This window comes from Phalacrocorax carbo, chromosome 1 (genome assembly GCF_963921805.1).
Source record: "Phalacrocorax carbo chromosome 1, bPhaCar2.1, whole genome shotgun sequence".
NCBI classification, from domain to species: Eukaryota; Metazoa; Chordata; class Aves; order Suliformes; family Phalacrocoracidae; genus Phalacrocorax; species Phalacrocorax carbo.
The window spans coordinates 196,267,445-196,294,279 of NC_087513.1; the positions used below are offsets into that span (position 1 = coordinate 196,267,445).

Sequence of the window (26,835 nt, forward strand, 5' to 3'; positions counted from 1 at the left end):
AAATGCATATGGGTAGGAGGGAGGCTGTGGAGTTAAGGGCAGAATTTCAGCTTAAGCTTTGGAGGGGTTTCTGTTTTAAACCAAGCTGTACAATGGTTTACCTGTTGCTAAATGCTGTTGCAGCACCATAGGATAGAAGAAACAGTGACACTGCACCTGCAGGCAGTAGAGTGGAGGGGTTCGTAGCTATTCAGATGACAGGAAAAACAGCTGCATGCTTTATTGTCCTCTGGGCTTACCTGCAGACATATGTGTCTTGTTTGCCCTGTGGGCTTACCCATGGATGCACTGAAGAGCCATGCCAAGGCTGCTTTGTGTGTTTTTAAGGCACAGGGACCACACCTGGGATGTATGTTTTTGTGTTGTATTTGTGTCATCTTTAGCAGCCCTGGTAAGTCTTCACTAGTAGCTGTTCATCCTTTAGCAAGTGGAAAAGCAGAAACAAAACCAAATCATTTCAGTCAGATATGCTTTGACTGAATTCTGAATAATCCAGAGGGGCAGCAAGTTAAAACCAATGGCAAGTAAGTGTCTTTACCCATTTGGTGTGCCTGTGCTCTCTATCTCCTCTGGTAAATCATAAAACACAAACTCATTTCTTATTAGTTCATTTCTGTAAGAGAAGGGGGACTGTGAATTATTTTTTAACTGGGTTGTGTGTGTATTTTCTCAGGGAAGATCCAATTTTAAGCAACACCTGCATCCACTTTAACCTTCCCTTCTTTGTGAGCTCTGCTTTTGCCACCAGCCAATTAGTGGACTCTAGAGGACATTCTGGGTCAAGCTGTACCAAGTACCGCAAATCCTCATTAATGCTAATTAGTGCTCAGTAGGTTAATTGGTGGTGAAGCTCATCTTTTTTTAATTACTTGAGCAAATGAGCCAGTGGGACCTTGTGGTCAGCTTTGAATTATTCTGTTTGTTTTGATGCACCTCATTTGAATGTGTAAAGCCAGATGTTTGTTGCCTAGATTTAAGGGCTGTTTGCTTTTGTGAGGGATGAGAAGAAGGGAACACAGAAAATAAAATTAAGGTCTCTGTTGACACCTTAGAGCAATTCAGATATGAAAATGGAAGAGTAATTTTATTCATGGAATAGAAAATGTTGTTATGAAATAACATGCTGCCTTTATTTACTTTTCGATTTGTCATTCACTTAATGAATTTGTGTAATGTTGTTAGCGCAACTTCCAGGCAGGCAGAAATTATCTTGACCCTCTTAAGAAGCCATTGCAAAGATATTCCTGGCACAAGGTATTCTTTATCATTGATAGCAACTGAATCTGGTTTCAGATGACTTGAGTAATGACTTTTTTCATTCATTTTTTCATAGTAACCCTCCAAATTGGGACATTTTTTATAGTTTTTGTTCTAAGCTACTATTGTTTAGTTCAAAGCATTTTGTCTGTGCCCTTTGTGCTTCATTTAATTACAGATAGATGGTGTCTCTCCTTTACCCCTTCTGAGGGCACTCACTAACCAACTTAAGCATATTTCACTGTCGCTTTCCAGGTTACTGATTCCCATAAGGATGTCTGGATTTGTGATTTCTTCCATTCTGACACCATTTTTGAGGTCCTGAGTATGAACAGCACTATATCCAATATTCAAAGTATGATCTCATATCCTTTTGCGTCGATGCATCTTAAGATGCCATCGTTAGACTTGCATCAGACCTGCAAGTCTGATGTCATCATCAGTTTTACATCAAAGTGTGAGGGAGACTGAGAAGTCTTCACTTTGTTATCTGTTTGTAGCAGACAAAAACCTTTTTTGAAAGTAGGGAGTCAGTATCAGTGCAAACACTTAAGTTAAGAAACCTGCTTGACTTCTCTTTTCTTTCCTTTCAGGGTTTGCATTGGGAGATCTGTTGATAAATCAAACACTCATCTGTTTTAGAAGAGTTGTTCTATTTACCTCTGTGTATTAAGAGCTCATGCTTGACTGGTCTTGACTTGCAGTCTGTTTCATTGTCCCTTGTACTTAAACCACAAATGCTCTACTTCCTCCATGAGTTTTTCTTTCTCTGCATAGAGACGATCTAATTTCCCAAATGGGAAAATCAGATGTGACTTCAGTTTTTAAATTGTTGATTATAATTAGCAATATCAAAGATAGTCTAGCTTTGGCTTCCTTAGAGCTGCAGTGTGTCACTCATGTTCAGAAGTCCCTTGATAGCCCACTTCCCTCCACACATTGCACACAGAAGCCTGAGGAGCTAACCATTATTGGCCTGTAGCAGATGCCATTCTGCGCTTCATCTGTTGCTGTGTGGTAGACAGGCAGGTGAAGTTGTTCCTCCTGCCTTTTGCTGGTTTATTCAATTCTCAGTGTTAGAATTTTGTGGCAGATGTTGCTTATTTATCCCTTAGAACAAATACTTTTGATTGGTTTAAGATTCCCTTTTTGAGCCATCTATCCAAAGCCACCTTCCAGTTCTCCTACCGAGATGGGAAAGACCCTACCTGAATGATGTTCTTCACCTGCAAAATATGACCAAGTATTCCACTTCTCTCATTCACAGGACAGCAGTAGACACTTGCCAGTCAGTGGACTTAGAAGTTACCCAGCAGTCCTCTGCAATTAGTGGGAGGCTGCACAGTACAGCATCCCTAGTGTTTGCACATGCATTGGTAACAACTGATTCTGCAGGTTGTCAACTTCATAAAGCCTGTTAAAAGTTAGAGAAATTTCATGTCTTGCTTCTCCTCACCCTGCCATCTCCTCACCTATGATTCCTTGTAGTACATGCTTTCTATTATGCTGCCTGCTTCAAGCAGTTGGAGATTTCTTTGTGTACTTGATTTTATTACAGTCAGCTGGTCTTTGGATCTTTAACCAGTTGGATCTTCCAGGATTTTCAGAAGTTTCCATGCTCTAACCCTGGTTTTAGTCGAAAGCTGTGATCCTTTCTTCTTTGAACGCATGCAGATCTCATGATCCAAGATCTCTTAAAGATTGTTTGACGCTCTCAATTGGTATCTATAGTTTTGCTTCTAAATCTTGTTACCAACTTCTGTTTTATATTGAGGGAATATTACAGACTTCAGGCAGGGAAAGCAACCTGGTGTATCTGTTGCAGGTGTGATTCTATGGTGCCAAGGGAAGGAGGGGAAGAGACTGATTGTCTGACAATGCTGGCAGTTTGTAATGATTTTAAGGAGGGGTCCATAGGTTGTGCAAGGTTCTAGTTCAGGTGTCTGAGCTTAGAGACCACAGGAAAAAGAGAAGGATTCCTCCCTTTCTTTTGTGGACGTCTCATTATGCGCTGAACAGAGGACTGAGAGCTGTGAGCCTGCATATTACCCTAATGGACTATTAAGTGGAATATAAACCTGTATAGCTGGATTATATATTATAGGCATCTCAGAGATTCTTTGGTTACTTTTTTGTTTGAAGTTAGTAAACTGCTTCAATAAAAGGGAGTTGTTTGTTTAAAGCTGTTGTAAGCTTGTTGACAGCAGCAGCTGTGCTTGCTGGGATTTCCATTCCATATACCAAAAGTATGTGATTTTGTAATCTAATCCAAGAAAGATATCAACGTTGGCATTCAGATGTGTATCCATGTTTGCAGCATAACCAGTGGAATTACTGGTTGTGAATAAAGATGTGAAAGAGCAAGCAGACTGTGAAAATGGAAACTCAGTGTAAATGTGGTGCATATGGGTAAAAGGCACTGAGAGGAGCCACGCTGGAAAACAGATCCCTTCTGTGCACTGGCTGCATATCAGTCTTAGGAACAAGAGTGAGATGGAAAAAACCAACCCAATCACAGAGGAACTTTAAACTAAAATAGACTATATTTTTTTTTCAAAATAATCTATTTACAGTTTTTTGAGGCTCCAGTGTAATGAGGTTTGGAGCCCTACATTATTTTTAAACCCCATTGAACTTAGTAGGAATTGTATATGTAAGTGCGTGCTTTGGAAGGTGAGGATGTTAGCCATCATTTGTTAATTCTGAGCGTAAAGGTTTTGATGAAATGAGTTGTGTTTGTAATAAAAATCAGAGTGGAGAGTGCCTCTAATGATTTGTGTGCATATGCTAAACCTATTGTAAGCATACTGTATTTTTCACCTTAAGTTTGTGTTTTCACTTTCTGTAAATTCAGTAATAATTTTTCAGGCCTTTGCCAGGAACTGTGTAAACCAAAAGGGTTTTTAATGAAAAACTGGGCAGAAAGTTTTCTTTCCAGTATGGGAGGTAGAAATGAGAGTGTCTTTTAGAAGAGAGAATTAACTATAGGTCCCACCTTTGGTTGCTTCAGGCTGTTTTGCAGGTGTGATAGAAGCCTTTTACCATATGCTGAGCTACAATGCTTTACTCCTTCTCTCTAAGGCAAGTTTGTGGGTGCTATGATTCAAGTACACAATACTAAAGAGACATCTCCTTTTTAGTGTTCCATATCACTTGATGTCAGACTTCTGATATCATTTGTAATAATTCATAGGCATCAGGCATTCAGAAATCACAATGATGGTAATATTAGGGATGATCAACTAAATGTAAACTTACACAAAGTGGCCTTAGAAAGGGGGAGTTTCCATTATTAGACAGTTCTCTTGATAAAGTGCAGTTTAAAGAAATAAAAGATTCTTTTTCGTGCTACAACCATCTTAAATACTGACAAAGTCAAAGTTGCCAAGTACTTTAAATACAGTTGACTTCTACCTTGAAACTATTTGTTTACTCACTGGTGTGTTGTTTTTTTTCTCTCCCTCAGCATGAACGAACGTGATCATTTGTTAAAAAGGCTTGGCAGGAAAACTCCTCCGAGCCTTTTCCGTGCTCATTCTGTCCAGCAAAGTGTATCACGTAAGTAGCGGATCATGTATGCCGTGTTTCACAGCAGTCAGTCCCACATGAGTGAAGCAAAGGGTGATTATTTTTTAATTAAATTGTAGGTAGAGATAATCTAATGCAGAGGCTGAGCTGCCAAGCAAGACACATAGATTTGGAAGTGGAATTAGTGTATTTGGCCCTAGGCAAGTGGAGCTCAAATGTGGATAATTCCCTAGGATCCAATCAACAGGCCCAAATGACAAAATCCCAATACATAGGTTGTCTAAGTGTAAAATCCTGAGAGTCTCAAGAATACTGTAAAATCAAAAACTCTGCAGGATAAAATAAATGTTGTAATAGAGACTAGCTCTAAATAGAAATGGTTTCTTTATGAAAAGTCATATTAGCTGTGGTTAGCTGAGAACATAGTGATGTTTCAGGGATGCCGTTTAGGGGCTCTGTGTGTTTCTGATGAGGAAAACCGTGGTGTACAGAGCTGCCTCTCTCCCTCTTTGTCCTCAGCTGGGAGAAGAGATATGACGTCATGTCTTGCTAGTCCTGTTATTTGGAAGAAATTGCATTTCTTGTTGGTGTAGAGCTTGTCCATTTAGTCATCTTTCTAGAGGAACGTGTGACAGGCCTTGTTCCACTGAACCTCACTTTTGCCAGTGTTAGAAAGGCTTCCACAGCATTAAAAATAATCTAACATCTCTGTAGGCCAGATAGGCAGGATCCACTAAAGGATCATGCTGTTTTGAGGGACCAGGGAGTCTGGTCAACCCCTTCTAATGGTAAAATTCAGTCTCTCTTGTGATTAAACTGGTGGTCAAAATGTGCTCATCTTACTAAAGAAAATCAGTGTGCAGTACTGCTGTGCAGAAAGCAAGGAGCAGACACTCAGGATTTGGGTTTCATATTGCCATTGCAGTGAGAAGTGACTCCCCTGACTGCTGAAGAATCATAGGGAAGTCAAATCTCATTGCTGGCTGTGCTGTTTTCTGTAGCAGAGCTGTTGTGGTTCCGGCTGTGGAAGCAGGGCTGGGATTTAAGAACCCAAATGCCTGAGGTATTCCTTTTTTCCACAGGGAATTTGTCTAAAAGGGGTGGAACAGTGACAGATCTGCTAGTCTTCGTCCTTCATAGAGCCATTGCAAGGCCATCACTGTCAAGCCACGTAGGGTCTTTAGCAATCAATCCCGTTGCTCCTGGGGAAAAAAGGCTGGTACACAGAGCAGCCCTGTGGACCATGTGCTCATGCCAGGATTTAATCCTTTATATCAAGGAGCCAGGGATGCTGACGGAAGCATGGCTTTGGGCCTGCAAACACAATCTCTAAGGAGATTCCGAAGGCGATGATTGACAGAAGAAATCCATAAAATGCATAAATAAATTGCTGTCAAAGTAGTCTGCTATAGAGACTTACCACAGTGCAAAAGGGAGATGCAGCAGTGGTGACTAGTCAGACTTGACACATGCTTATAGTCTAGTAGAACACATATTCAGGTTGTTAGTAGGGGAATAGCTATTGGGAAAGAAGAATGAGATATCAAAATAAATGCTAATTTGGATAACCAGCTTCCCGGTGAATGCAAATGATTAAGTGCTAAATGAGTTGGGCAAGTCAGGAGAGGTTACAATCAGCCGTCTGTTTTTCACATGAACATAAATTTTGATTGTGAAGCTGTTAAGATTGAAAGATGCTTTTTATGGTGTATCCATGACTCTCTAAAACTTCTGTCATCTCTTGTCAAATGTTATTTTTCTGATGTTGCATAGCTGCTATAGGTACAAGGCCATGTGAAATCCAGGGAACATATGTGCTATTTTCACAACCCTAAATTGTACAACTGTTTACTAAATGCTAGAAATCTTCAAAGCAAAGAGTTGATGAATAGGGCAGTATCCTTGACATGCTGGGCCAATACCTTAAATCACACCACAAGTGCTCTGTTTGAAGTCTTGAACTGTTCATGTTTCCACCAGGCTCCAAGTTCCCAGTCTGTGAAGGCCACTTCTTCCCAAAATTGCTTTTGTGACTTCAATTCAGAATCTGACACTTGCATATAAACCAGGAAAAGAGTTTGTTTAGTTAGAGCTGACACAGTCTTAAGCAAATCAATTGCCTTGGTCCCAACAAGGAAGGAAAATGGGATTAAATTTCCTAGCATAGATTGTAAAGACACAGTGTTGGTTTGAGCTTCACTTTATTTTTGGCAGCAACTGTTTCCAAATTTTTGGAGAAGAAACAATACCTAAACAGCTTTGTTTCCAGTCACAGGGAAAGGAGAAAAATCTCATGGGGAGTTTCAGGGCTACTACTAGTGGTCTGTGGTGGGAGGAAAAAGATGACTGAGGTAGGTCTGCAGAGCCCTGCACTGAAAGGCAGAAGCTCACTTTGTTTCCTTAGCTCTCTGTTGGTGAGCCAACCTCTCTTCCAAAGTGTTAGCGTGGCACACGACCTTCAGGCAGATGCACATCTGGGGTGCACCCATACAGCACCAGGCCCCGGCAGATCCAGCCCCTAAAGTGGGGGGCAAGGCCACATAGCCTGTGCCATGTCAGTGCCATACAGGTGTACCAGCCAGGATTAATCTCTGAATTGCCTCGTAGTAAAGAAACTGGGTCAGAGTGACTGCCTTGGAGAGTAGCCCCTGTGCATCTGGAAGGGTATGCCTTTAAAGAGTGTTAAGACCTTCATGGCTGGTTTTCTTGCTCTGGCTTTGGTTTTGTGTTCCTGAATCATGTAGAGTTGTCAGAAGCATGACAGAGATCTGTCTACTCACTGTACTGTCAAAGGTCATGTAGTTCCTTCCTACCTACCAGGGTTAACTTCTGGGAAGCTTTATGAAAACTTTTTTTAAAAAAGTGAAGTTCCTATTGAATGGCATTGTCATGAGACTTTAGTGGAAGAGTTTTATATGGTTGTCAAGCCCATGTGCTAACGTAAAACTGTCTCAGTGGAATCCTGCAGGCAGCAGTGACGACGCTGGCCTGTGAGCTTGGTGTAGCTCCTGATAAAGGTGCCTGGTAAAACTGGAGACTGCCCATTGCCATCTGCCTTCTAAAGCCTCCTAAGAGCAAGAAGGAAGTGCCACCAGGCTCCTCTCAGATGTGTCTTCAGACCCTTCCCATGGCATGCTGTGGGTTTCACACTGGAGGAAAGGATCAATAATGACTCACAAAAGCTCTGCCTCTTAGAGGGTTTGCTGGCAATGAGAAGGTTTTCGCCAAGTCTGCATTCAAGTTCATGTGTTTTTATTTTGTCTGTGACTTTGTGAAAGTAGCATCTCCTTTAGACAAGCTCTGTAGACACAAAAGATGGTTCTTGACCTCCCCTTTCTTCTTGCATGAGTGACCTGTACCACCTGTGCCTCCAGAGCCTCAACAGCAGGATAGGAAGGGTGGTGCTCCGCACTTGCTCAGGTACCCTCAGATCTGTCCACCTTTAAGGAAAGTCCCATACCATCCCTCAAATGCAGTTTCACTGCTGTAATCAGAATACCCCCTGCCAGTGTTTAGTTGTCATTTGTCTCAGCGTGCTCTTAAAAACAGCTGAATCCCGCTCTTGTTAAGCACTGCTCAGGCAGAACTCCCCCTGAAATGCACGGACTGCCTGAATGAGGATTGCTGCACTTCGCCCAGATTTCCTACGCTAGCAGAGAAAAACCCTCTTCCTTTGACAGAATATAGTGATTGCATAGAGTAAATCTGGACGCAGAGCGTATGGTTTGCACCTTATTAATCAATGGAGAAAAGCACCTGTCATCCAAGGTTCATTTCACAGTATGGGGGCTGGCAAATAATAAATAATAATAATGTGTTCATGCTGAGGGCTCTAATCCCACCATTTATTCTCCACTAGCAGACACCTTCTTCCTCCCACTTTTCTTCGGGTGCATTTTGATTTTAAGAACAGCAGGGTAGCTACTTGAGATGCTTTTTAAACTCCGTTTCCTCTTATTGTGCATGTGTTTGAAATATAATATCCATTCTATATTTCTTCCAAGCTACATATTTGTTGTCTGTCAAGTGGAGTTGCAGTCTTTTAAAATCAACTTAAGAAAAAGAAATAGGAATAATTAGTTTAGAATTGATGCTGTGGCATCTGGCTCTGTTTTCTACACGCAAATACCAGTAGGTTAGTATCTGGAACAAAAGAGATGGGACTGTTTGTCAGGAATTCCTCTCAGGTCCTTCAGAAAACACAGTCATAGTTTATCAGCAGAGAAATCAATGATTTCTGTAAGCATTATTCAAAATGTTTAAGATTTAAAGCAGCTCGCACTTTCCCAGGATCAGTGGAAGAGGGCTGCCAGAGAAGTCAAAGCTGAGTTAGCATTTACTGTTAATTGGTAAATGTGAACCACAACATCATAGCAAATCTCCTTAAAAACTGTGCAGAGCCAGACATTTGGCCTGAGAGAGGATTTGGCTGGCCAAACAATACCCTAACACTGATTTTTTACTATGTCAGAGAGATTTTTTTGGTATCTCGGAAGCAATGTTTCCTAAAGCAGAGGGTTGGTTTTTTGTTTGTTCTGGTTTGTTTTTTTTTTTTAAATAAAAACCACACTGAGCATTCTTCTCCAAAGGCAAACAACATGATGGTAAAATGCATATTTTTTACTTTGGACTATACTAAACCATAATACCACTGCATGTGTGAAGTAAATCATAAATCTCTGTAGTGACTAAAACTGTATGCAGCCTCTCCATGAGCAGATTTTCTGGAATAAGAAGAGTACTCTGGACCTTTTCTGGTCCTGGTCTTGGAAGCTGTTGCACATGAGTGGGCTGTTGACCTTGGACTGTGTTGCCGTCTGTTAAAGACATGTATGGAGATGGTTTGTCTAATCCAGGATTGCACAGACCAGAATAGTCATTGTAGTGAACAGAAGAGGAGTGTGTTAAATTAGAAACCTAATGGGAGAGTAGATTCTGATCTACTAATAGAATATCAAAGCTTTAAAAAAAAACCCAACAGGATGCTTTTAAAATGCAGTAGGTTGCCTGATAATATCTAGTACAAGTGAAACCTTAGATTTGATGAGAACAGGAATCTCCTCTTAACAAATGAGCCCCACTGACAGATATTCAGAATTCCACCTTTCCTCCATTAATATAAGGTTCCTGAGTACAAAGGACCTTCCTTCTGCGATGGTCGTAAGTGGGTTGTACCCAGAAAGCCCCAAAGAAATGTGCTGCTTCCTTGGGCTGCTGCAGGACAGCTGAACAATGAGGGCCTTGTTCCTGGGGCAGGCTCATAGGTGTGGTTTTAAAACTGGAGTTGGGGGAAATGTTCAAACTTCCAAAAGGTTCCCTAGTAACTGGCAGATGGAAACTTTCATTGTTTTCAGATGGGGTCTGAAAGTAGTGAAAAAGTAGAGCTGATTGGGGAGTGCAGATGGGACTGAAGCATTCACAGCGTTCTGACTCCGCAAGGCACAGTCATCTGCCTGAACAGCTTGAAGTTTGATTTTAATTGTAATGTGAATTTAAAAAATGTAATATGAACTCATCTTCCGGTATAGAGATCAACAGGAAAAGTTTTAAATTAACTGCAGAGTGTTGAGCTTCAACAAAGTAGGGCAGTGTGCAAGTATGGGGGTCACAGCCTTTCCCATGACGTGCACAAACCCCTCATTCCTAATATTTCAGAATGGATCAAGGACATGAGGATGTAAGGATATTCCTGGTATTCTTAACTATCAATCATCTTAGCCTGAGATTTTTTGCCATGTTAAGGTGTTTTCTACTGGTGTGAAAGTGGTGAACGTATTTCTTTGACTGCATTTTGCATTGGCTTTGCAGGGTACTTGTGCTGCCTGGCTCTTTATAGGCCTGTGCTACCACTGGAAATAAGCAGGTCATGGGAAGATACGTGGGGTTGACAGGCTCCACACACTCATGTGTGGTCACTGCTGGCTTTGCAGTAGTTATAGCAGTGAAGAATCTACTGTGCTGAATGATCTTACTGGATAAGTAAATATAGCAAAGCCATCTTGCAGACCAGGTTATGGGGTATGGGCTTCAGCCTTTTAAGGCTTGAGCTTGCAGTCTTTGACCAAGTTGACTTTCCATTGAGAATTTAGCCAAAAAAGCTAACAGTATCCTGGCCCTTAGCGTGGAACAAACCCACTGGAGGTATTTAAGTGTGAGTCTACCCTTTTTTAAATGAAAGCCTGTTTTGTAGATTATATTTCCTTTGCAGTTATCGAGCATGCACATACTTTTTTCCAAAAGACTGTTTGCACTTTGGGAATGTATTATGTGAACCTTCAGCTAGAGGCAGGAAAAACCAACCTGTACCTCTGTAGCTGTATGTGTATGGCATGGAATTGCTTAGGGAAATAGGGAAAATAAAGTGGGATGCTGGGATGATCAATCACACAATCAAATCAAAGTTCTTACTGTCCTGCAATCACTCCAAGAGGAAGATGTGCCTGGAGTTAGTTCTGGATTATGTATTTTTGTTTGAATCCCCTCCATTTACTGACAAAGATTTCCTACCGTGCTGGTGACTCAGGTCAGCTAACCTGCTGATAGTGTGCTCTCCTGCCAAGGGAGCATGTGTTCTGCCGTTAGAGCTCAGATCTACAGCAAAGTCCCTGCGGCTTCAGCCGTGACATTTACCTGCATTCTGTGAGAGAGGAGAAAACCCTTCACATGAATCGAACAGTGGTCATCCTTAGTGTTGTGGGACACTCTTCTCAGCAGCTTACAGCTGTAGAGGAGTTGTTGGCTACCCTCCCTGTGCAGGTATCAGCTAGAAGAAAAAAAAAAAAATCTAGGAGTGCTTGAGCATCTGTGGTCGGCTAACGTGGTCCCAGCTTGGTTGTGAAGGTGAAGGTTTAACAAGCCTCACTCAGGGGATGCAGTTCATTTCTGGCCTTCTGGGCTTCCTGCATCAGTCACCTGCTCACAGGCTCCTGTTTCCAGAGCAGCTCAGGGGAGATGGAGAGTTAGCCATGGTATAGTTCTTGGGTTGTTCCAGGCAGTGTTCACATTTGCCAGTCCTTGCCTGCTTTCCAACTCAAAGCATTATCTGGTTCTGTATAGCCTGTGACTTCCCTATTTCTCCATTTTTTGTAACTACACTAATCTGCCCCCCTTCTCCTTTCTGGTTACCCATTTACACCTGAAAATCCCCTTTCCTTAGTATCACAAAATCTGTTGTTCTTTGCTATAGTTCTGTTCAGAATTTTCTGTATGCTATACACACTCTATATGTAGGGTCATGTCTGCTTTAAATATTGTTTGGTATTTCACCATGTTGGCCCATTAGTTTTTGTGACTGTTAACCAGTAACATAGTGTTTGCAGATAATGTCAGAAATGTCATTTGCATTGTCTACAATACTTCAAAAGAAATCAGACACATGGTTATGTTAATCAGAATAATTTCTAGGAAGACCAAAGGATTGTGCTAGTGAGCAGGATTAACTTGTGCAAAATGGAGACATCCAGAATATGTTTGTTTGCTCTATTCAAGATATGGGTGACTGGCCAAGAGAATTGAGAGTTTCTAAGTGTGATTTGTCAGATGTCACCTGGAAACTTGTTAAAAAAAAAAACAAAAGTAGTCCTTAATGCAGTTGAGGAGGATGTGACTCGGATTCAGTTGTGGTCTAGACATTTCCATGTTCCTCCAGGGAAACTGCTGATATCAGGCAGACTGTAGAGTGGAGTTGAGCCAAAATGCAGATCTCTACCTGTCAAGTCTTTAAAGAAGCTCTGCCACTTTGGGAGTACGTGTGGTGTCCAAATCAATCTGTAGCTTATTAGTCAGATTAACTCAGAGGGAAATATTGACTGTGTGCACTGGCCTGGCCTGGGGAGGGGAGCAGTAAGACAGAGCTGGCAGCAGACATCCTTTCTGTGCCACATGGGCAGTGCAGTGCACAGCTGTAAATGTCAGCAGCGCAGCACAGAAATTAAGATTGTTGCAGTCTCAGTCATGTAACTTTAGCGATGCCTGAAACAGTTCCTAAAAACAGCCTGTGCCCTTGAGCTGGACTCCAGTGATTTATCTTTTTTCTTCCTTTGCTTCTTCAGATGGGTATGCATTTTCTCAAGAAGAACACGGCGTTGTTTCCCAGTCGCAAGTTGTTCGATCCTACGATACAACCAAAAGGAGAGCAGAAATGGAATAAATGGTTCTTTACTTGATGGGTGGCGGGAATAATGGGATTTGGATCAATGCATCCACTGTTAACACATCCTAGACTACGGTTGGCAGCAGCAGCCAAAACACCAGAGAACTCATTTTTGTGGCCTTAGCCAACAAGTTTCTGTATTCTCCCTGCAAACCTTGAGTACATGTTGTGGGGGGAAATAATTGTTTGAAATCAGTTGCAAAGCTCTGCCTAAAGTTTTGTTTATGTTGTTATGAAGCGTTTGACTGTGCTATGTGAGGTGTGAAATTAAAAACAATGTTTTACCACTATTTAAAACATCAGCATAAGGTTTTTCTGGGAGAAAAGTAGAAAATTTATGTTCCATGAGAAGTCAGCCTTTGCTTAACGGGGTGCTGAGATTTCCTGTTTTGTTACGCACAGACCAAGCACACACGGCTGCATGCAGACCTTACTTCATTTAATATTCTCTGTTTACTAATTTGGTTCAAATTTTTAACAGACTATTTGGCATAAAATTTTTGATTGCAAACAGTCTGTAGCTGAAAATGCTTATTTGTCTTCATGTGGCAGAGTAACACAAGATAGTAATGAATGAATTAGAATATTTCTTGCCCTCTTACAGAATTTATTAGGGCTCTATGTTAGCTTTCTAAAACCAATTAATAGCTTACTCACAAAGCCAGGATGTGGAAGTCAGAGAGTGCGCCAGGGCAGCTACCTTGAGCGCATGGCATTGTGCTCAAAGACTAAACCAAATAGGTGCCTCCTGGTAACTCTTCATGACGTATGTGGACGCGCACTTCAGGTGTAGCCTGGGATTCCTCTCTATGATCCCATTCCCACTTTAACAGTAGGACAGAACAGTGAAAACTTAAAAGGTACAAGCTTGTCAGATGTTGATAAAGATGATGTGCGTCCACACAGGAGGCTAATGCTGTAACCCTAAAGAAACATTCCCCTGACCGGGTAGGGTAGGCTTGCAAAGGAAATTTAGAAAGGCTTTAGACACGTGTGTGCACACACATGTACACACACAGCTGGTCATTGTGAGGAGACGACCTGCTGTTTGTTTGTTCAGCCAAACCGGTCCCTCTTCTAGATCTGATCCATCAACAGGCTTCCTGACACACTCGGACCCGTGAGCCCTGGAAGGAATGCTGACTTCACGGCCTTGCTGTGCCAGCGGGACAGGCGTGCTGCTGCATAGATTGGAATTTTGAAAAAAAGCAAAAACTGGAGTGTAAGTTAAAGCTGAAAGAGCTCTTAGAAAGCTAATGCTGTCCTCCAGACAAGTTCTATTAATTTTAGTCGCCAAGCCACGTTTCTGAATAGCATAAAGTAAATACTGCTGTGTTTCAGGCAGGTTTTGTGGTTAACGTATACTACATCTGTGTGCTTAAAAAGTTGGTGTTGTTTTTTGCCCTATTGACCATCATCCGGAACTTTTTATTGATTTAAATATATCCAAAAGCAATTTGAATATGAATATTTATTTTTACCAAGGAAAAGGAAAACGCCAGCCTGGCCCACTGGCTTAACCTTCCTTAAGACTTGTGAGTAAATGCCAGTGCTCAAGTGTCGTAGTTCAATTCCCAGTGCCACCTCAGAGGTTTGGAGTCCCCTTCCCTGTTAAAAAGCAAATTTTGCTCCTGCAGAACCAGGCAGGATTGCTCTTGGATTAGGCTGTTGGTACAGAGAGAAAAGTAATCACCTTCTTTCTGCAGTGCTAATGAGACAATTATGCAATAAGGGAAGTGTGCAAATAATTTTGCCATAGGCATGAGTGTCAAGGGGCCAAGGGTGGGTGTATGTATTTTCTGGGAGATTAATTTTTTTTAAAGGCATGAATACTAGTGCAGAGAATAAATGAGGGGAGGGTAAGCCTGATCCCAGGAGCTTTTGAATCCTAATGCTGATCTAACCTGTTAAACACTTTCTTTTATTTAGAAACAAAATCTGTTTAGGAAATGTGTGGTGTAATCCTGTCTTCAAAACTGCTAACTGGTTCTTCCTTTTGTAACAACACAAGGAAAATTAACTTCCCACTGAGACAAAGTGAGATCAGCTTAGTCTTTGTACTCTAAGCCACACACTAAACATTGGTATGTAAACAATTTGGAGACTTTTCATGAGAATACAGAAAAAAAAACTTCTTAAAAACCTCTGGATTATAAAGAAGGGCAAGTAAATGTGTTGAGCAGAGAATAGAAAGAACCCTGGAGTCTTTTCTCTTCTTAGTGCAACAAAATTTTACAGAACATAATGAGAGATGCTGGGGAGGAGCAGCTGTCATCTAATGTGATTTATTTTATTAGTGCAGACTATGGGCTGTATCATTTTGACCTCTCTGTAAATTGAGGTCAGTGTGTGTCACAAACACAAACCCTCCCTAGAGTGAGTGGTGGCTTAGATTGAGGTACGTGTGTTGGATGTCAGCTCAATGGGAATTACACATGGGGTTTGTCACAGGGCTATACAGTATGTGACACAGGGGCTAGCGGGTCAGACTTTATCATCACTGTAAGGCCTTAATCTCTAGCCAAGTTAATCCTGTAGAGCCCACCCAGGTCAGGACCTGGCATTCTTCTTGCTCTTTGCAGTCATTACAGGAATGAATGTATTGCAATATCCTGTAGCCTGACTGTTGGAGTTGCTTGTCCTGGTGAACAGTGATGAGGTGTATTCCGGTGGTGTGTTAGCAAAAGGAGAACAGCAGCCGCTCTGCATCAATGGAATTCCTTGTTCATTAATGCAAATGCATGTAGCAGTAACAGCAACCTTTGAAAGCGCTATGTGAAAGTGTTATCAGCTAGACAGGGTATCCAAGCAGAAGGAATGGGAGATTTCTGCTTGACTGTTCAGACTTAATCAACCCTAGGCAGTTAGCAGTGGGTTTCTTGGGCAGCTCTGTGCACTGACCAAAGTGCTGGTGGTGGGGGTGTGTGTTGAATATTCAGAAGCAAGTGGTGATTTTCCTGAATTAAACCTGGATCTGGTTGCTTCTTTTTGTAACACCATAATCGCTGCTTGCATAGAAGCTGCTGTTCCTTTAACGATTGCCTAGTAGCAAATTAAAGCTGGCCAGCGGGAGCCTGAGCTGAGCACTGCTGAGAAGTCTGTTGACATTTTCTTTTCCTTGACAGGGCTTGAGGTCTTGCTGTAGGGAGCTAGCATGGGAAGTCAGTAATAACTTGTCAAGGAGAAACAGTGAATAACCAATAAAAGTATCTGAGTCAAACTAAGCTGCTAATGTATCTAAAAATGTGTGTGGAGTTAACATGAACTATATGGGCTGTAAATTAAGATAACAGTCAAGCCTCACTAATCTGCACTTCACCAGACCACACGCCTCTTAGTGCACGCCAAAAATGTGCAGTCTCTTCCCCTGCCTGAGCCAGCAGCTAATAGCAGATGCTGCAGGGAAGTCTCCTGCTACCAAGATTATATTACTTTTACAGCATGTACTGGAGTGTGTTTGCTGGGAGACAGTTAGTGCTCATAAATAAAGAGAAAGCTCAGGTGGACTAGAGTAAGTGAGATGCAGGGACTATGACATGGTCAGTGGCCTCACTGGGTGCATCTTGACCCTCTATGGACAGCCCCAAGAGCTTGGGAGGTGGCTGGTCTTTACACTGTCCCTGTCCTGCAGTCTTGTTTTGCCCTTTTGGGCTAACTCACCATATCTCCTGTTTCGCATTGCCTTCAGTCATCAGTGCAGACTAGTGCTGCCCTATTTACATTCTCCCTTGGTTTTATAAATAATGACTTAATTTCATTTTTAAATACTCTGAGGGCCGTACTTTCACTGTTATGCCTCACAGCTCAAGTTGAAGCAGAGCAGCCCTTGAGCAGGTGTTCACCTCCAAGAAGCACTTTGGATTTGTCAGATTTCTCCCTAGTTTTAAGGCACTGAAGATACTTTACCTTAGTTTTGGATCATCACACAGTATCAGTTCCTTAAACTTCAGTCAGTTTGCAGGGAGCGCTCTTTCTGTCTTGTTGAGCCTAACAATAAACAGCAATGATATGAAATACCTGGTGGGTTGGAGGAGAATTTGGCTCTGCCTATGCTATACCTGGTGGGTATATATATACCTGGGTCACAGTTTGCTCCTGAAACGTGGCACTGACCGTGCATGTTCCTCAGCGTCCAGACAGTTGGGCTACTTCTGTCCTTATCAGGAAGGACTCTTGTACTCATCTCTTCCAGTGTCTGTCTGTGCTGCAGCCCCACGCCTCCTCGAGGTTGCTGAGCACCAAGCAGATCCAGATCCTCCTCCCTACCTTGTACTTGCAGGGTCACCTGGACACAGCCCTGAAGCTGTCCTGCAGGTAGCTGTTAGAGGCACAGCCAAAGTGCCTATTAAATGGGGAGAGTTTTGAATTCAAATCAAGTGTTGTTCCTAGCTGTAACTCATAATTGTCACTGCAGAGAGTGCAGAGGTATACAAGAGATGGAGATTCAGCGGGTTACGAATCTGATGACTGGACTTGTACACGGCCCATTCCCATCCCACCGGCCAGGCCCTGCGTGAGCAACTGTGTCATCTGGTGAGGGAATGAACAGGCAATGGCACTTCTCTTTAGGGTGTTCCTTATTTGCAGCCACATCACTGTTCCTCAGAAGCCCTCTGTGCAGGAGCTCTGTCCCAGACCACTCTCTGAAGGGCAGCTCTGCACCCAGGCTGAGAGAGGCAGCCTCTAGGAGCTGCCTGTTCCGTACCATGGTGGCATGGTCGTCTTTGTGTCATAGGCAGCGGGCGGTGGGACTCTGCCAGCAGCAGCCGGGGTAAAACAAGCTGTTCCAGGGGCACAGCCCCTGCTTCTTTGCAAATGACCTGTTAGTGGTGATGAGTTCGGGCCTTTGATGTGACCTGAGCTTTCAAGCAGGTAGTTTCTTTCTGGAGCTTATTCCTGGTGCTGAGCTTTCTGGGTTGACTGCAATCAATTCCTGTTAGAATGGAGTGAAACATGCTTTCACCCATTTTTGGTACCGTACACAAAAGGCTTGGTGCTTTGTTGGGCGAAACCATGTGTGTTGATTTCTTCATTTGAGCTTTCTCCTTCTGTATGGGGTTGGGGCAAGTCTGCTTGGTTTGATTACACAGTTAACACACACAGCCCTGTTCCCATTTTATTTTCACTTGTCTTATAATATTGCTTACACTGAGTTCTCAGAACTGAATAGCTCCAGGAGGGAGAGAGCTCAGATCCTTTTACCTGAAAGCTTCATTATCTAAGAATGATCTCCACTACCCTTCTGTGCTTGTGACTAGAGCTGTGTGTCTGGAGAAGGCCACAGGACAGGGTCAGTACAATAGATGACAACAAAGTAAATCCATATGGGTACAGAGAATAACTGTCTATACCTTTTCCATACCTAGCAGCAAGATTAATGGAGCCTCTGAGCCTTGTTAGCAAATGAAAACCAGAAAGTGCCCTGTGCTGCTTGGCCACACAAGTGAATCCCAAAGGTGATTGCTTCTCGGTGACCTGCAGAAAGCCCAGACAGCCTGGCTGGGTTTATCTGGCTGGGAATGTGCTCTCGGATGGGCTGTCTGGACTGGGAAACAAAATAGCTTGGCCAAAACCACTGTTGCTGTTAGCGGTGAGGGAGGGAAGGGATTCTTTGAGATTCCCTGAAAAGCTGCGATAAAGCTTATTTCTCTGGTTCCTTCCTCTGGCTCTGGGAAGGGAGGGAGAGCGCTATGTTGTGAGCCTGCGAGGCTCTGTTACCTCCTGAAGCTGAGCTTCCTCTGGTGCCAAGCTGCAGTCCTGGGCTTGGAGAAAGGGACCACGTCCCTGCCAGAAGCCTCCCTGCTTAGTGTCCCGTGGCTCTAGCAGGTTGTTTTCTGGGTTATGACAGATTGCGAAATTGTTTACTGGCTGCTGTTTGCCTCATGGAGCCACAGGAACTGAGCACTGAAATTATGTCAGTCCTGACAAGGAATATCTTTCATGGACAGTTAACGGGACTTCTCCTTAGGTGTTGCTCCTGGGCGGGTTCCTATCCCCTAGGCCAGTGGAAGTGTCTTGTTAATCTGGGGACCTGGTTCTCTTCATGATAGAGTGTGAAGCCTAGGGGTTGTTTCACTGGATTCGTGGCCTATTTATTTGCAGTGTGGACAGAAGGTGAAATAGCTGAGTTCTAGTGTTTCTTCAGAGCCTTCCTTTATGTATGAAAAAGGTGAGACAAGTTCTTCTGAAGTCTGCCACGAGGGGATTTTTCTCCCTCAGCATCTCTGTAGCTACTAAAGAGAAACAGAATCGGGTAAATGACAATTTCTGGGTGGGCAAGCCCAGCAGTCACACGGACATCTAATGATGAAGAAAAGACTAATATATTGCCTGACTGTCACTGTGCGTAGTCAGGAGGTCAGCACCCTTGTTGTTATGGAGTGACGAAGCCAAGGGAAAAGACCAACATTAACAGAAAGACGTGATTGTTTTAAATTCTGACCACCTTACTGGGTGGCTTCCCTGTGAAGATGTTCCAGATGTTGCCTTGGCATAAATTAATGAACTTCAAAACATCTGCAGGGTTTCTTGGAAACCATGGAATTTAACAGACAGCGCATATGCTCTCCTTTGCTATTCTGGTGGATGTATGGATTCAGGAAGGGAATGCAGGCACTTGCTGTTCTTACTGTCAAGAGCTCGTAGACTGGAAGGTTGTTCAAAGTTGTTTCTCAACTCTTTCTTTAATAAAAAAAAAAAAAAGGCTCCAGATACAAAGCAATGAGGCAGCCAAGCCCTCTGGAACTGTGTGTGCATGTGTGTGTTGGAAGAGTTGTCCAATTTGAAAACCTCCCCGTCCTTCCTCCTGGCCCTGAAGTGCAGCCCATTGCGTTGGGAGGTCAAATATTCAACAGCTTGAGTGACACGATCTTTAACAGCATCTTTTTCATCAGCGAGCCAAGTTATGTGCCCGCTTGTCTGTCATATCTGTACTCGAATTGCTTAAATATTGTTTCAGATGGGGAGGTTTTAATCTGGATATGCAGAAAGGAGTAATGCTGTGGGGGGATGTTTAATTGGCTCCCAGCAGAGTAGCAATGGTGTGTGGGTTTTCTCCTCTAGAAGTGTTACCATTTTCACATCCTATTAATGTCCTCTGGTAGTTTAAATACAGCATCGCATTACAGTGGAGTTTGTTTCCCTCCCAGACTGAATACAAATGAAGGTCATTTACTTGTATTTTTAGAAGGTTCAGAAAACTTAGCAAATTTGTAGCTTTGAACAGCATTGTTGACTGTTGTATGTCCGCACAAAAATATTTCCAATAAACCTTTTATTAAAACAACCCAATGGACTGAGGCTTGTTTGTTTTATTCCCCTCCCTGCCTCCTGCAAGTTTTGCAGCAAGAGTTCAATGTTAAATGCTTTTGAGATTTAGCCTGCAAAGCTGGTGAGTGGAATTTTTTTTTGTGTGACCATTTGGGTGTGTTTTAAGGGCCTGCTTCTGTTAGTGTCAAGGACAAGGCTTGGGTTCCTTTAGGGGATCTTGAATCAGGCCCCAAATTCAAGACTAGCATGGCAAAATAAGAATGGTACTGGTGAGCTTACAGCAGGTACCTGACTGATACTTATGTAGTGTCTCCAGGGGGGAAAACCATCTTTTTGTATAAACTGAATGGACAGATTCTTCTACAAATGATACATTTGATCTCACCAAGGCTTCACCAAAATAAACCTTGGAAATCTTTTGTCCCAGCTAAGTCACGTAGACACAGCAGGGGAAAATTAAGCCCTAAAAATCTCATTTCCTCCCGTCTTGCAGCTACATTTGCAAGAGGCTTTTTTAACACTGGGCCTGCGCGCTCTTGCGTTAGCAGGGGGAGAGCGGTCTGATGACACATCACGATGCGAGGTGATGCAAGATGATGAGATGTTTTTCTCCAAACCATTCTGAGCGCAGGGGCAGGTTCTCTCCTGCTTCTGCTTGATTGGGAGCATCACATCCAGCCTCTGCGGATGGTGCTCGCCTGATGCTGCCGAGCTCGCTGGGCTGCCTTGCCCAGAGAAGTACCTCTCAAGCTCACTTGCCTCAAGCAGGACTGACAGCATGAAGCGCCACGCAGAAGCCCTCATGTCCCCAGTAGCTCTGCATCCAAATGCTCCAGGGGGTACATGCTGTGATCCTCTCTGCTACAGTAGGTTCTTTCCATTTAATGAAAAAATTTTTCATAGTGAGCTGTGGAACACCTTGTCCCTCGTGCTGGGCCTGCTGGGAAGCTGGGGGTGGCGCACCGGCAAGCCTCAGCAGCTCGGCCGGGCGAGCCTGGGCGTTACGACCTCGGGGCGCAGCCGAGTCAAGGCAACAGCATCATCCTTCCTGACCAAAACCATCGTGTGTGCACCAAGTCAGGGGTGATACTCGAGTCATGTCTGAAGTTAAATTTGCAGAAAAGACTGGCCTTACTAGATTTTTTTGGTGACCATGGGCAAATGCGCGTTGTAAGATCCCTATAGAGGGTAAAAGTGTAAGAGCTTTAGCAAAGAGATCTTTTTGTTCAAGTATTATTAGATACTGGAATTGAACAGATTTTATCAGGAACAAAATTAGTATTTATATATAGTTTGGCTAAAACTTTTCCTCCTTAGAGTGCTATAACCTGATGAATGTGGGTTTTTTTGTTACAGATTGCCGACAGAACCACTTTTAAGAGCAGAGAGAGACTTTTTTAAAACAACAAATTACTTCTGGATTTTTTTAAATTAGGAAACAAAAAGGAGGTGTAAGCCAAACTTCCCTTCTTCCCTTTATGAGTCATTGCTTGTGCACACTTCAAAATACTTTTATCCCAGAAGCCAGACCTAGTACCTGCCTTTCCTTTGCAGAGAAATAAAAAGGCAGTGACGACTCGTTGTGTACCCCTGTTGTGCTGCGGTATATGCCTGCTCCCTCCCTGGGCCTCCGCAGCAGCAGTCCAGCCCACAAGCGTGTAGCAGCAGGAACTTCGCTGTATGTTAAGACTTCTCACACATCTGGGCAATCAATTAAGCCCAAGTAAAATTGATGATAAACTTGAATAAGCTTTATTCCGTTGGTGTGGGAGAACTTGATGCTTAGCTGATTGCTCCCTGCACTGTCATCTCTTGTACAGTGCACTTAAAGTGAAATGATTCTCAGAATTGTTAAATATAATAGATTGCTTCTTAAACCCCTTATTAGATATATTATTTGACTAATCACCTCAGAGACTTTCCCTCTAACAGTTTGACAGGCAAGGCTGTGAGAGTGTCTAGTGCTCATGTCCCAGAGCCAAATATTTGCTGGAGCAGCTGTTAAGTCTGTTGCCAGCGGTCTTCAGTGCCTCATACCAGACCAAAGGAGAATCAAAGTCCCTAAACCCGTAGATTAATGCTCTAGTCTGAAATGGGAGCATTAAAAAATAAAAGTGTAACTGAGAAAGGTCTGGTTGAGGAATGTTAAGCAAGAAGATTTCAGAAATATAATCTCTTTCTGGGAGTGCTGCTGCAGCAGTACCCAGCCACCCAGCACCAGCCCTCCCTCCAGCACAGCCCCATGCTTCTTCGAGCTTCTCCCAGCGTTTGGGGTGCAGCAGGCCCTCAGAAACTTGGACGGAGCAGTGTGTTTCCTCCTGCTTCCTCCTCAGCAGAAATAAGGGGCTGTGGAGAAATGAGGCTTGGAAAGGCCACCAAAAGCCACTGCAGTTTCTCAGTCATCCACGCTGTGGAGGGGGCTCTTGGGCAGATGGTGAGTGGGCTGCATCCGAGATGGGGAATGGTGAGCCACGCTCGACCAGGACACATGCCATGAAGAAGCTTGATAGGAGGGTGCTCATGCTGCATTTTTCATGCCATGACTGATCTGATGGACAGTAGGGTGATGGTGGAAGAGGTGGTCCTGGCTCCCCTCCACAGTTGTCATGCTATCAGGTGCTGCCCTGATTCATGCTGTCAGAGTAGAGGGGAGACTGACCCCTTGCTGGGCCACACGAAGCAGGCCCTTGAGTGATGAAGACATACCCTGAAGCTGCAAGTTTTTGAGGCATTTTGGCATTTAAGTCCTGCAGTGCAGTGCCTGGGAGCCTCAGCTTTCACACTGCTTTGTGTTGGGTGGCCTGGTAGCTGCTGACCTCCAGCCTGATGACACTCAGCACAGTTGTCATGATCAAACGAACAAGAATGGTTCATTGGTCTGGAGTCATGCCATGGAGCTGGTGGTTCTTGCTAGTAACCAGTACAGGCAGGAGGAGCACCTCCTGAAAGGAGGCTGGAAGAAAGGGATGGTTGGATGGGGTTTGTATAATGCACTGGATCAGTAACAGCAGCTGTCCATCTCCCTCCTTCCTTTCTTCATATTGCTGGTTGTGGAAGGAGCTGCCTCCAAGCACACTGATACAGGATTTTACCTTGCAAAAAAATGCAGTATAGTCCTAGTGTTGGTTCATTTGGATGTGAAGCCTGGTATCAGAGCTTGAACCATGTACCTGTGTCATACATATTAATTAAACCCTGTATGACAGCTATACATATTTACCTGTATAAAGCAAAGGTGGCATTGTAGCTTCTAAACCGAGAGCCTGATTCTGACTGCGCAGTAGGTCTATAGCAGTTGCTTTTGGTTTGCACCAATGTAAACTGAGAATCACTTTCCCCCCCATAACAAGGCATTTAAACTCTCACTCAGACCGTCTTGCATTTGAAGTCAATAGGATTCTTTCTCTCAGAAACAAATACTGAGGGAATTAGCAGCTGCGTAAGCCAATATTTACTGTTTGGGTAATAAATCATAGCAGAGACTGCAGAACATGCTGGTAGCCTTGTCTTGGAGGAGCAACACCCTGTAATGGGTCTGGTTTGCCCTGGGGCAAGTGGCTGCAGCGCTGTGGAGCTCAGGGAAGTTTGTGGCCCTGCTGGGCTCTGCTCAGTGCCCAGCAGCATCAAATGCTCTGTCAGCCTGTCCTTGTCAGCTTTCAAAGTACTTTCCAAACCTGATTGAAGGAAGTTGCTCAATATCTTGTAATTTTAGTTTATCGTTGTGTTATTGCTGCACTCTGACTTGATGTTCACTTGCCCTGGCTTAATAGGATTGATAGGGTCTGAAGTGGTGCCTTCCTACTTTTTTGTTTTCAAGGTAACCTAAAAAGACAAACCAGTTTGGGGCATGCTGAGCTGCTTCAGCATTAAACACAGGGAAGGCTTGATGGAAGGCGACTCATCTTTTGAATTAAACAACACTTTTCAGCTTGATATATAATGTTTGCCTTGATTTTGCTGGAGCTTTTCTGAAGGACTGATACAGAAAATAAAGGCTTGCTCGCCTGAAAGTGAAGGATTATCATGTTTAGGAGAAAGGATGTTATTTCTACAGTTTCTTGAATATTTGAATTATTCTTCTGTTTTCATAAGCCTACTAAAAGTGGGTGAAAAGAGCCTGCAATGGCAGGCAAGAATCTGTTTTCAAAGTTCAAGGTGAGTTTTCTGACGTACTGTCAACACCACAAACGAGAGAAGGAAACGACGTCTCTCCTTAGGGAGCTGCGCGTACCCAGTGGGCTTTGCCCACTGCAGAAGCTCTCTTAGTTATTACCTGTGTGGTTTTGTCTCATCAGAAATAACCACCAACAATTGATAAATATTAAGAAACTAGAAAAGAAATCAACCTTCTTCTGGCAAAGCCAGTGGCCAGTATTATGCTGGAGGCACTTCTTAAGTCTGAGTGCAATCCGAGACCTGTGAGTCATGTTACACTCCGGAGAGATTTCTTTCCCTTTTCTAGTGAACATTAGGGAGTAAGCGGATACTTGGCCTCTGACACACCTAGCAACTTTCTGGCCATGCCTGGTGAGGTGTTTGCCTTCTTGCTCTCAGTATTTTGGGAACCAGGGAGTCATCGCCGTTGTTAAATGGGCACATAGTCTCCTCATGAAGCTGTGCCTCCACTCATTAACCAGCTGCCCCAGATGCCCCCATCCAGCGCAGGTGCCCTGCGAGAGGTCCAGCTTGGCAGCTGCTGCAGGAGGATGCCAGCTCCCTGCGGCGTGCAGGGCTGGCGTGGGGGCAAGCAAGAGATGGAGAAGACAGGAGGTCGGGAGAAAACATGTGAAGAAGCCAGCCTGGAGGAGCTGGAGAAGGTGAGAGGTGTGGGGTCATGAGCCATGCCAAAAAAGCCCAGGGCTGGTGTGCTGACATTTTTCCAGACATAAAGAACAAATTGAGTCAAGCAAATATGATAGGATGTCTGTGAGCAAATTACAAGACTGCTAAGCATTGGGATGAAAAGGGGTATGTGTGTAGCAGGGAGCGATGCCTCCCCTGCGCTGGGGCTGTAGTGCCATGGGGCAGCTGTACCTGGGACCGGGTCCATCCCAGGAGCTGTGGGCACTGGTGCACCCCCAGGGTGCTGAGGCAAGACATCGCCCAGGCCAGTCTCGCCTCTGGGTCTCGCCACAGCATTCAGCTGGTGCACAGCAGCCACCCCATGGCGTTGGTCCATGAGAGGGCTTTCCATGGGTGAAGCCCACACTGATATTTTGTGCCACATGGGCCAGCATGGTGGGCATCTCCCCACGGATGAGGCATAGGAGGCTGTTACAGCACCAGTGACTGGTGTTATCTGGCCATTCATTATGCACAGAAAGGCTGTTATGGGGGTTAAATGCTCTGCTCCAGGACAGGGGACGCTCTGAGCCTCCAGGGAGGGCAAGGTCCCACTGAACTGGATCCATTCAATGTGGATGGGGAAGAGGAGGAAGGGTGGCATGGGCTTAATTGACTTGTTCAGTCCGTTTGCAAGTGCTCCTGGGCAGGAAAATGTTGCAAAGTCCGCTGAGGACAGAGCAATAATACAAAGGGACCTACAGAGAGGCAAGAAATATGAGCAGGAAACAATAAAATGAGATTCAGCTTGGAAAAATACAAGGGAATACATGTGGGGAATAATATTTAGTAACAACTTCAGTGGGAGGAAAAGAACAGGAAAGCAGAAAACTGGAGGGGGAAAAAGAACTCCAGCAAGACAGAACGTGAACGGCAAATTATTTTGAAAGGTAGGTGCTGAGGTTAATGTGCTGAGCTGGGACCCAAACCCTGGGCATTATGGGCCATGTTTAAGCAACAGCCTTTAATTGCATCAAGCTCCACCTTCCACTAATAAATGTGGCGATGGCTGGAACAGCTGTACGGGGACACAGAAACAGCCTGCTAATGGGGAGGAAAGGGCTTTGTCTGCTGATCGTGCCTGGCTAATAGGTAAGACATTTTGAAGTGGTTTCCCATGTGCATAGGGGGGGGGGGGGGGGGGGGGGGGGGGGGGGGGGGGTCATGTTGCTGGTGATGGGTTCGTGCTGTTCCCCTGCGTGAGTCAGTGGGTTGGGTGCCGTTTGGCCTGGGCCGCTGTCTTGCCCTGAGCCAGTGGGCGCGGGCACAGCCTTGGGTCAGCACTGCCTCAGCCCACCAGGATGGCTTACAGCTGCCTTGGGGCACCACCGTGCCCACAGGTCCCCTTGCATTTTGGTGGGAGCTACGGGCAAACCAGTGCCAGCCCAGCATGTATGCGTTTCGCTGGCTTCTCCCCACCAGCATTACTACTTACCGTGCACACCACCTCCAGAACAGCACGCTACTGGACACTTCAGTGCCTGAAATAGGTAGCCATCTATTCAGAAACAGACATGGAAAAAGCACACCACACACTTTAAATTGCAAGTGAATGAGAACATAAATTTACAGGGTGTAAGCAGCAGGAAAAAAGAGGAATTGTTTAGGGCGGTCTGGGAAGATGGGCCTGAGTAATAGAATAAAACTGAGCAAGCAAAAAAGAGGCATGTGGCCTCGCAGGGTGGGTTTCCTGAGCTGTGAGTCATCCCGCACCAAGCTGCATGACCCATGGTGGACAGCCCCATGGGGAGCACTCAGCCAGGGCTGCAGGGTGGGTGAAATGACTG

The 26,835-nt window shown here is 44.1% G+C and overlaps 1 protein-coding gene across 2 annotated transcripts in view; it reads left to right on the plus strand.

Moving 5' to 3' along the window:
* ATP8A2 (ATPase phospholipid transporting 8A2) overlaps nt 1-20,222 on the plus strand; it is a 299,008-nt gene extending 278,786 nt beyond the window's left edge. For both annotated transcript variants that reach the window (XM_064441126.1, XM_064441127.1), the window contains 2 exons: nt 4,724-4,815; nt 12,837-20,222. In XM_064441126.1, the coding sequence (XP_064297196.1) occupies nt 4,724-4,815; nt 12,837-12,934 (190 nt within the window). In that variant the 3' untranslated portion in view covers nt 12,935-20,222. The remainder of the gene's footprint in view (nt 1-4,723; nt 4,816-12,836) is intronic.
* The last annotated feature ends 6,613 nt before the right edge of the window (nt 20,223-26,835 follow it).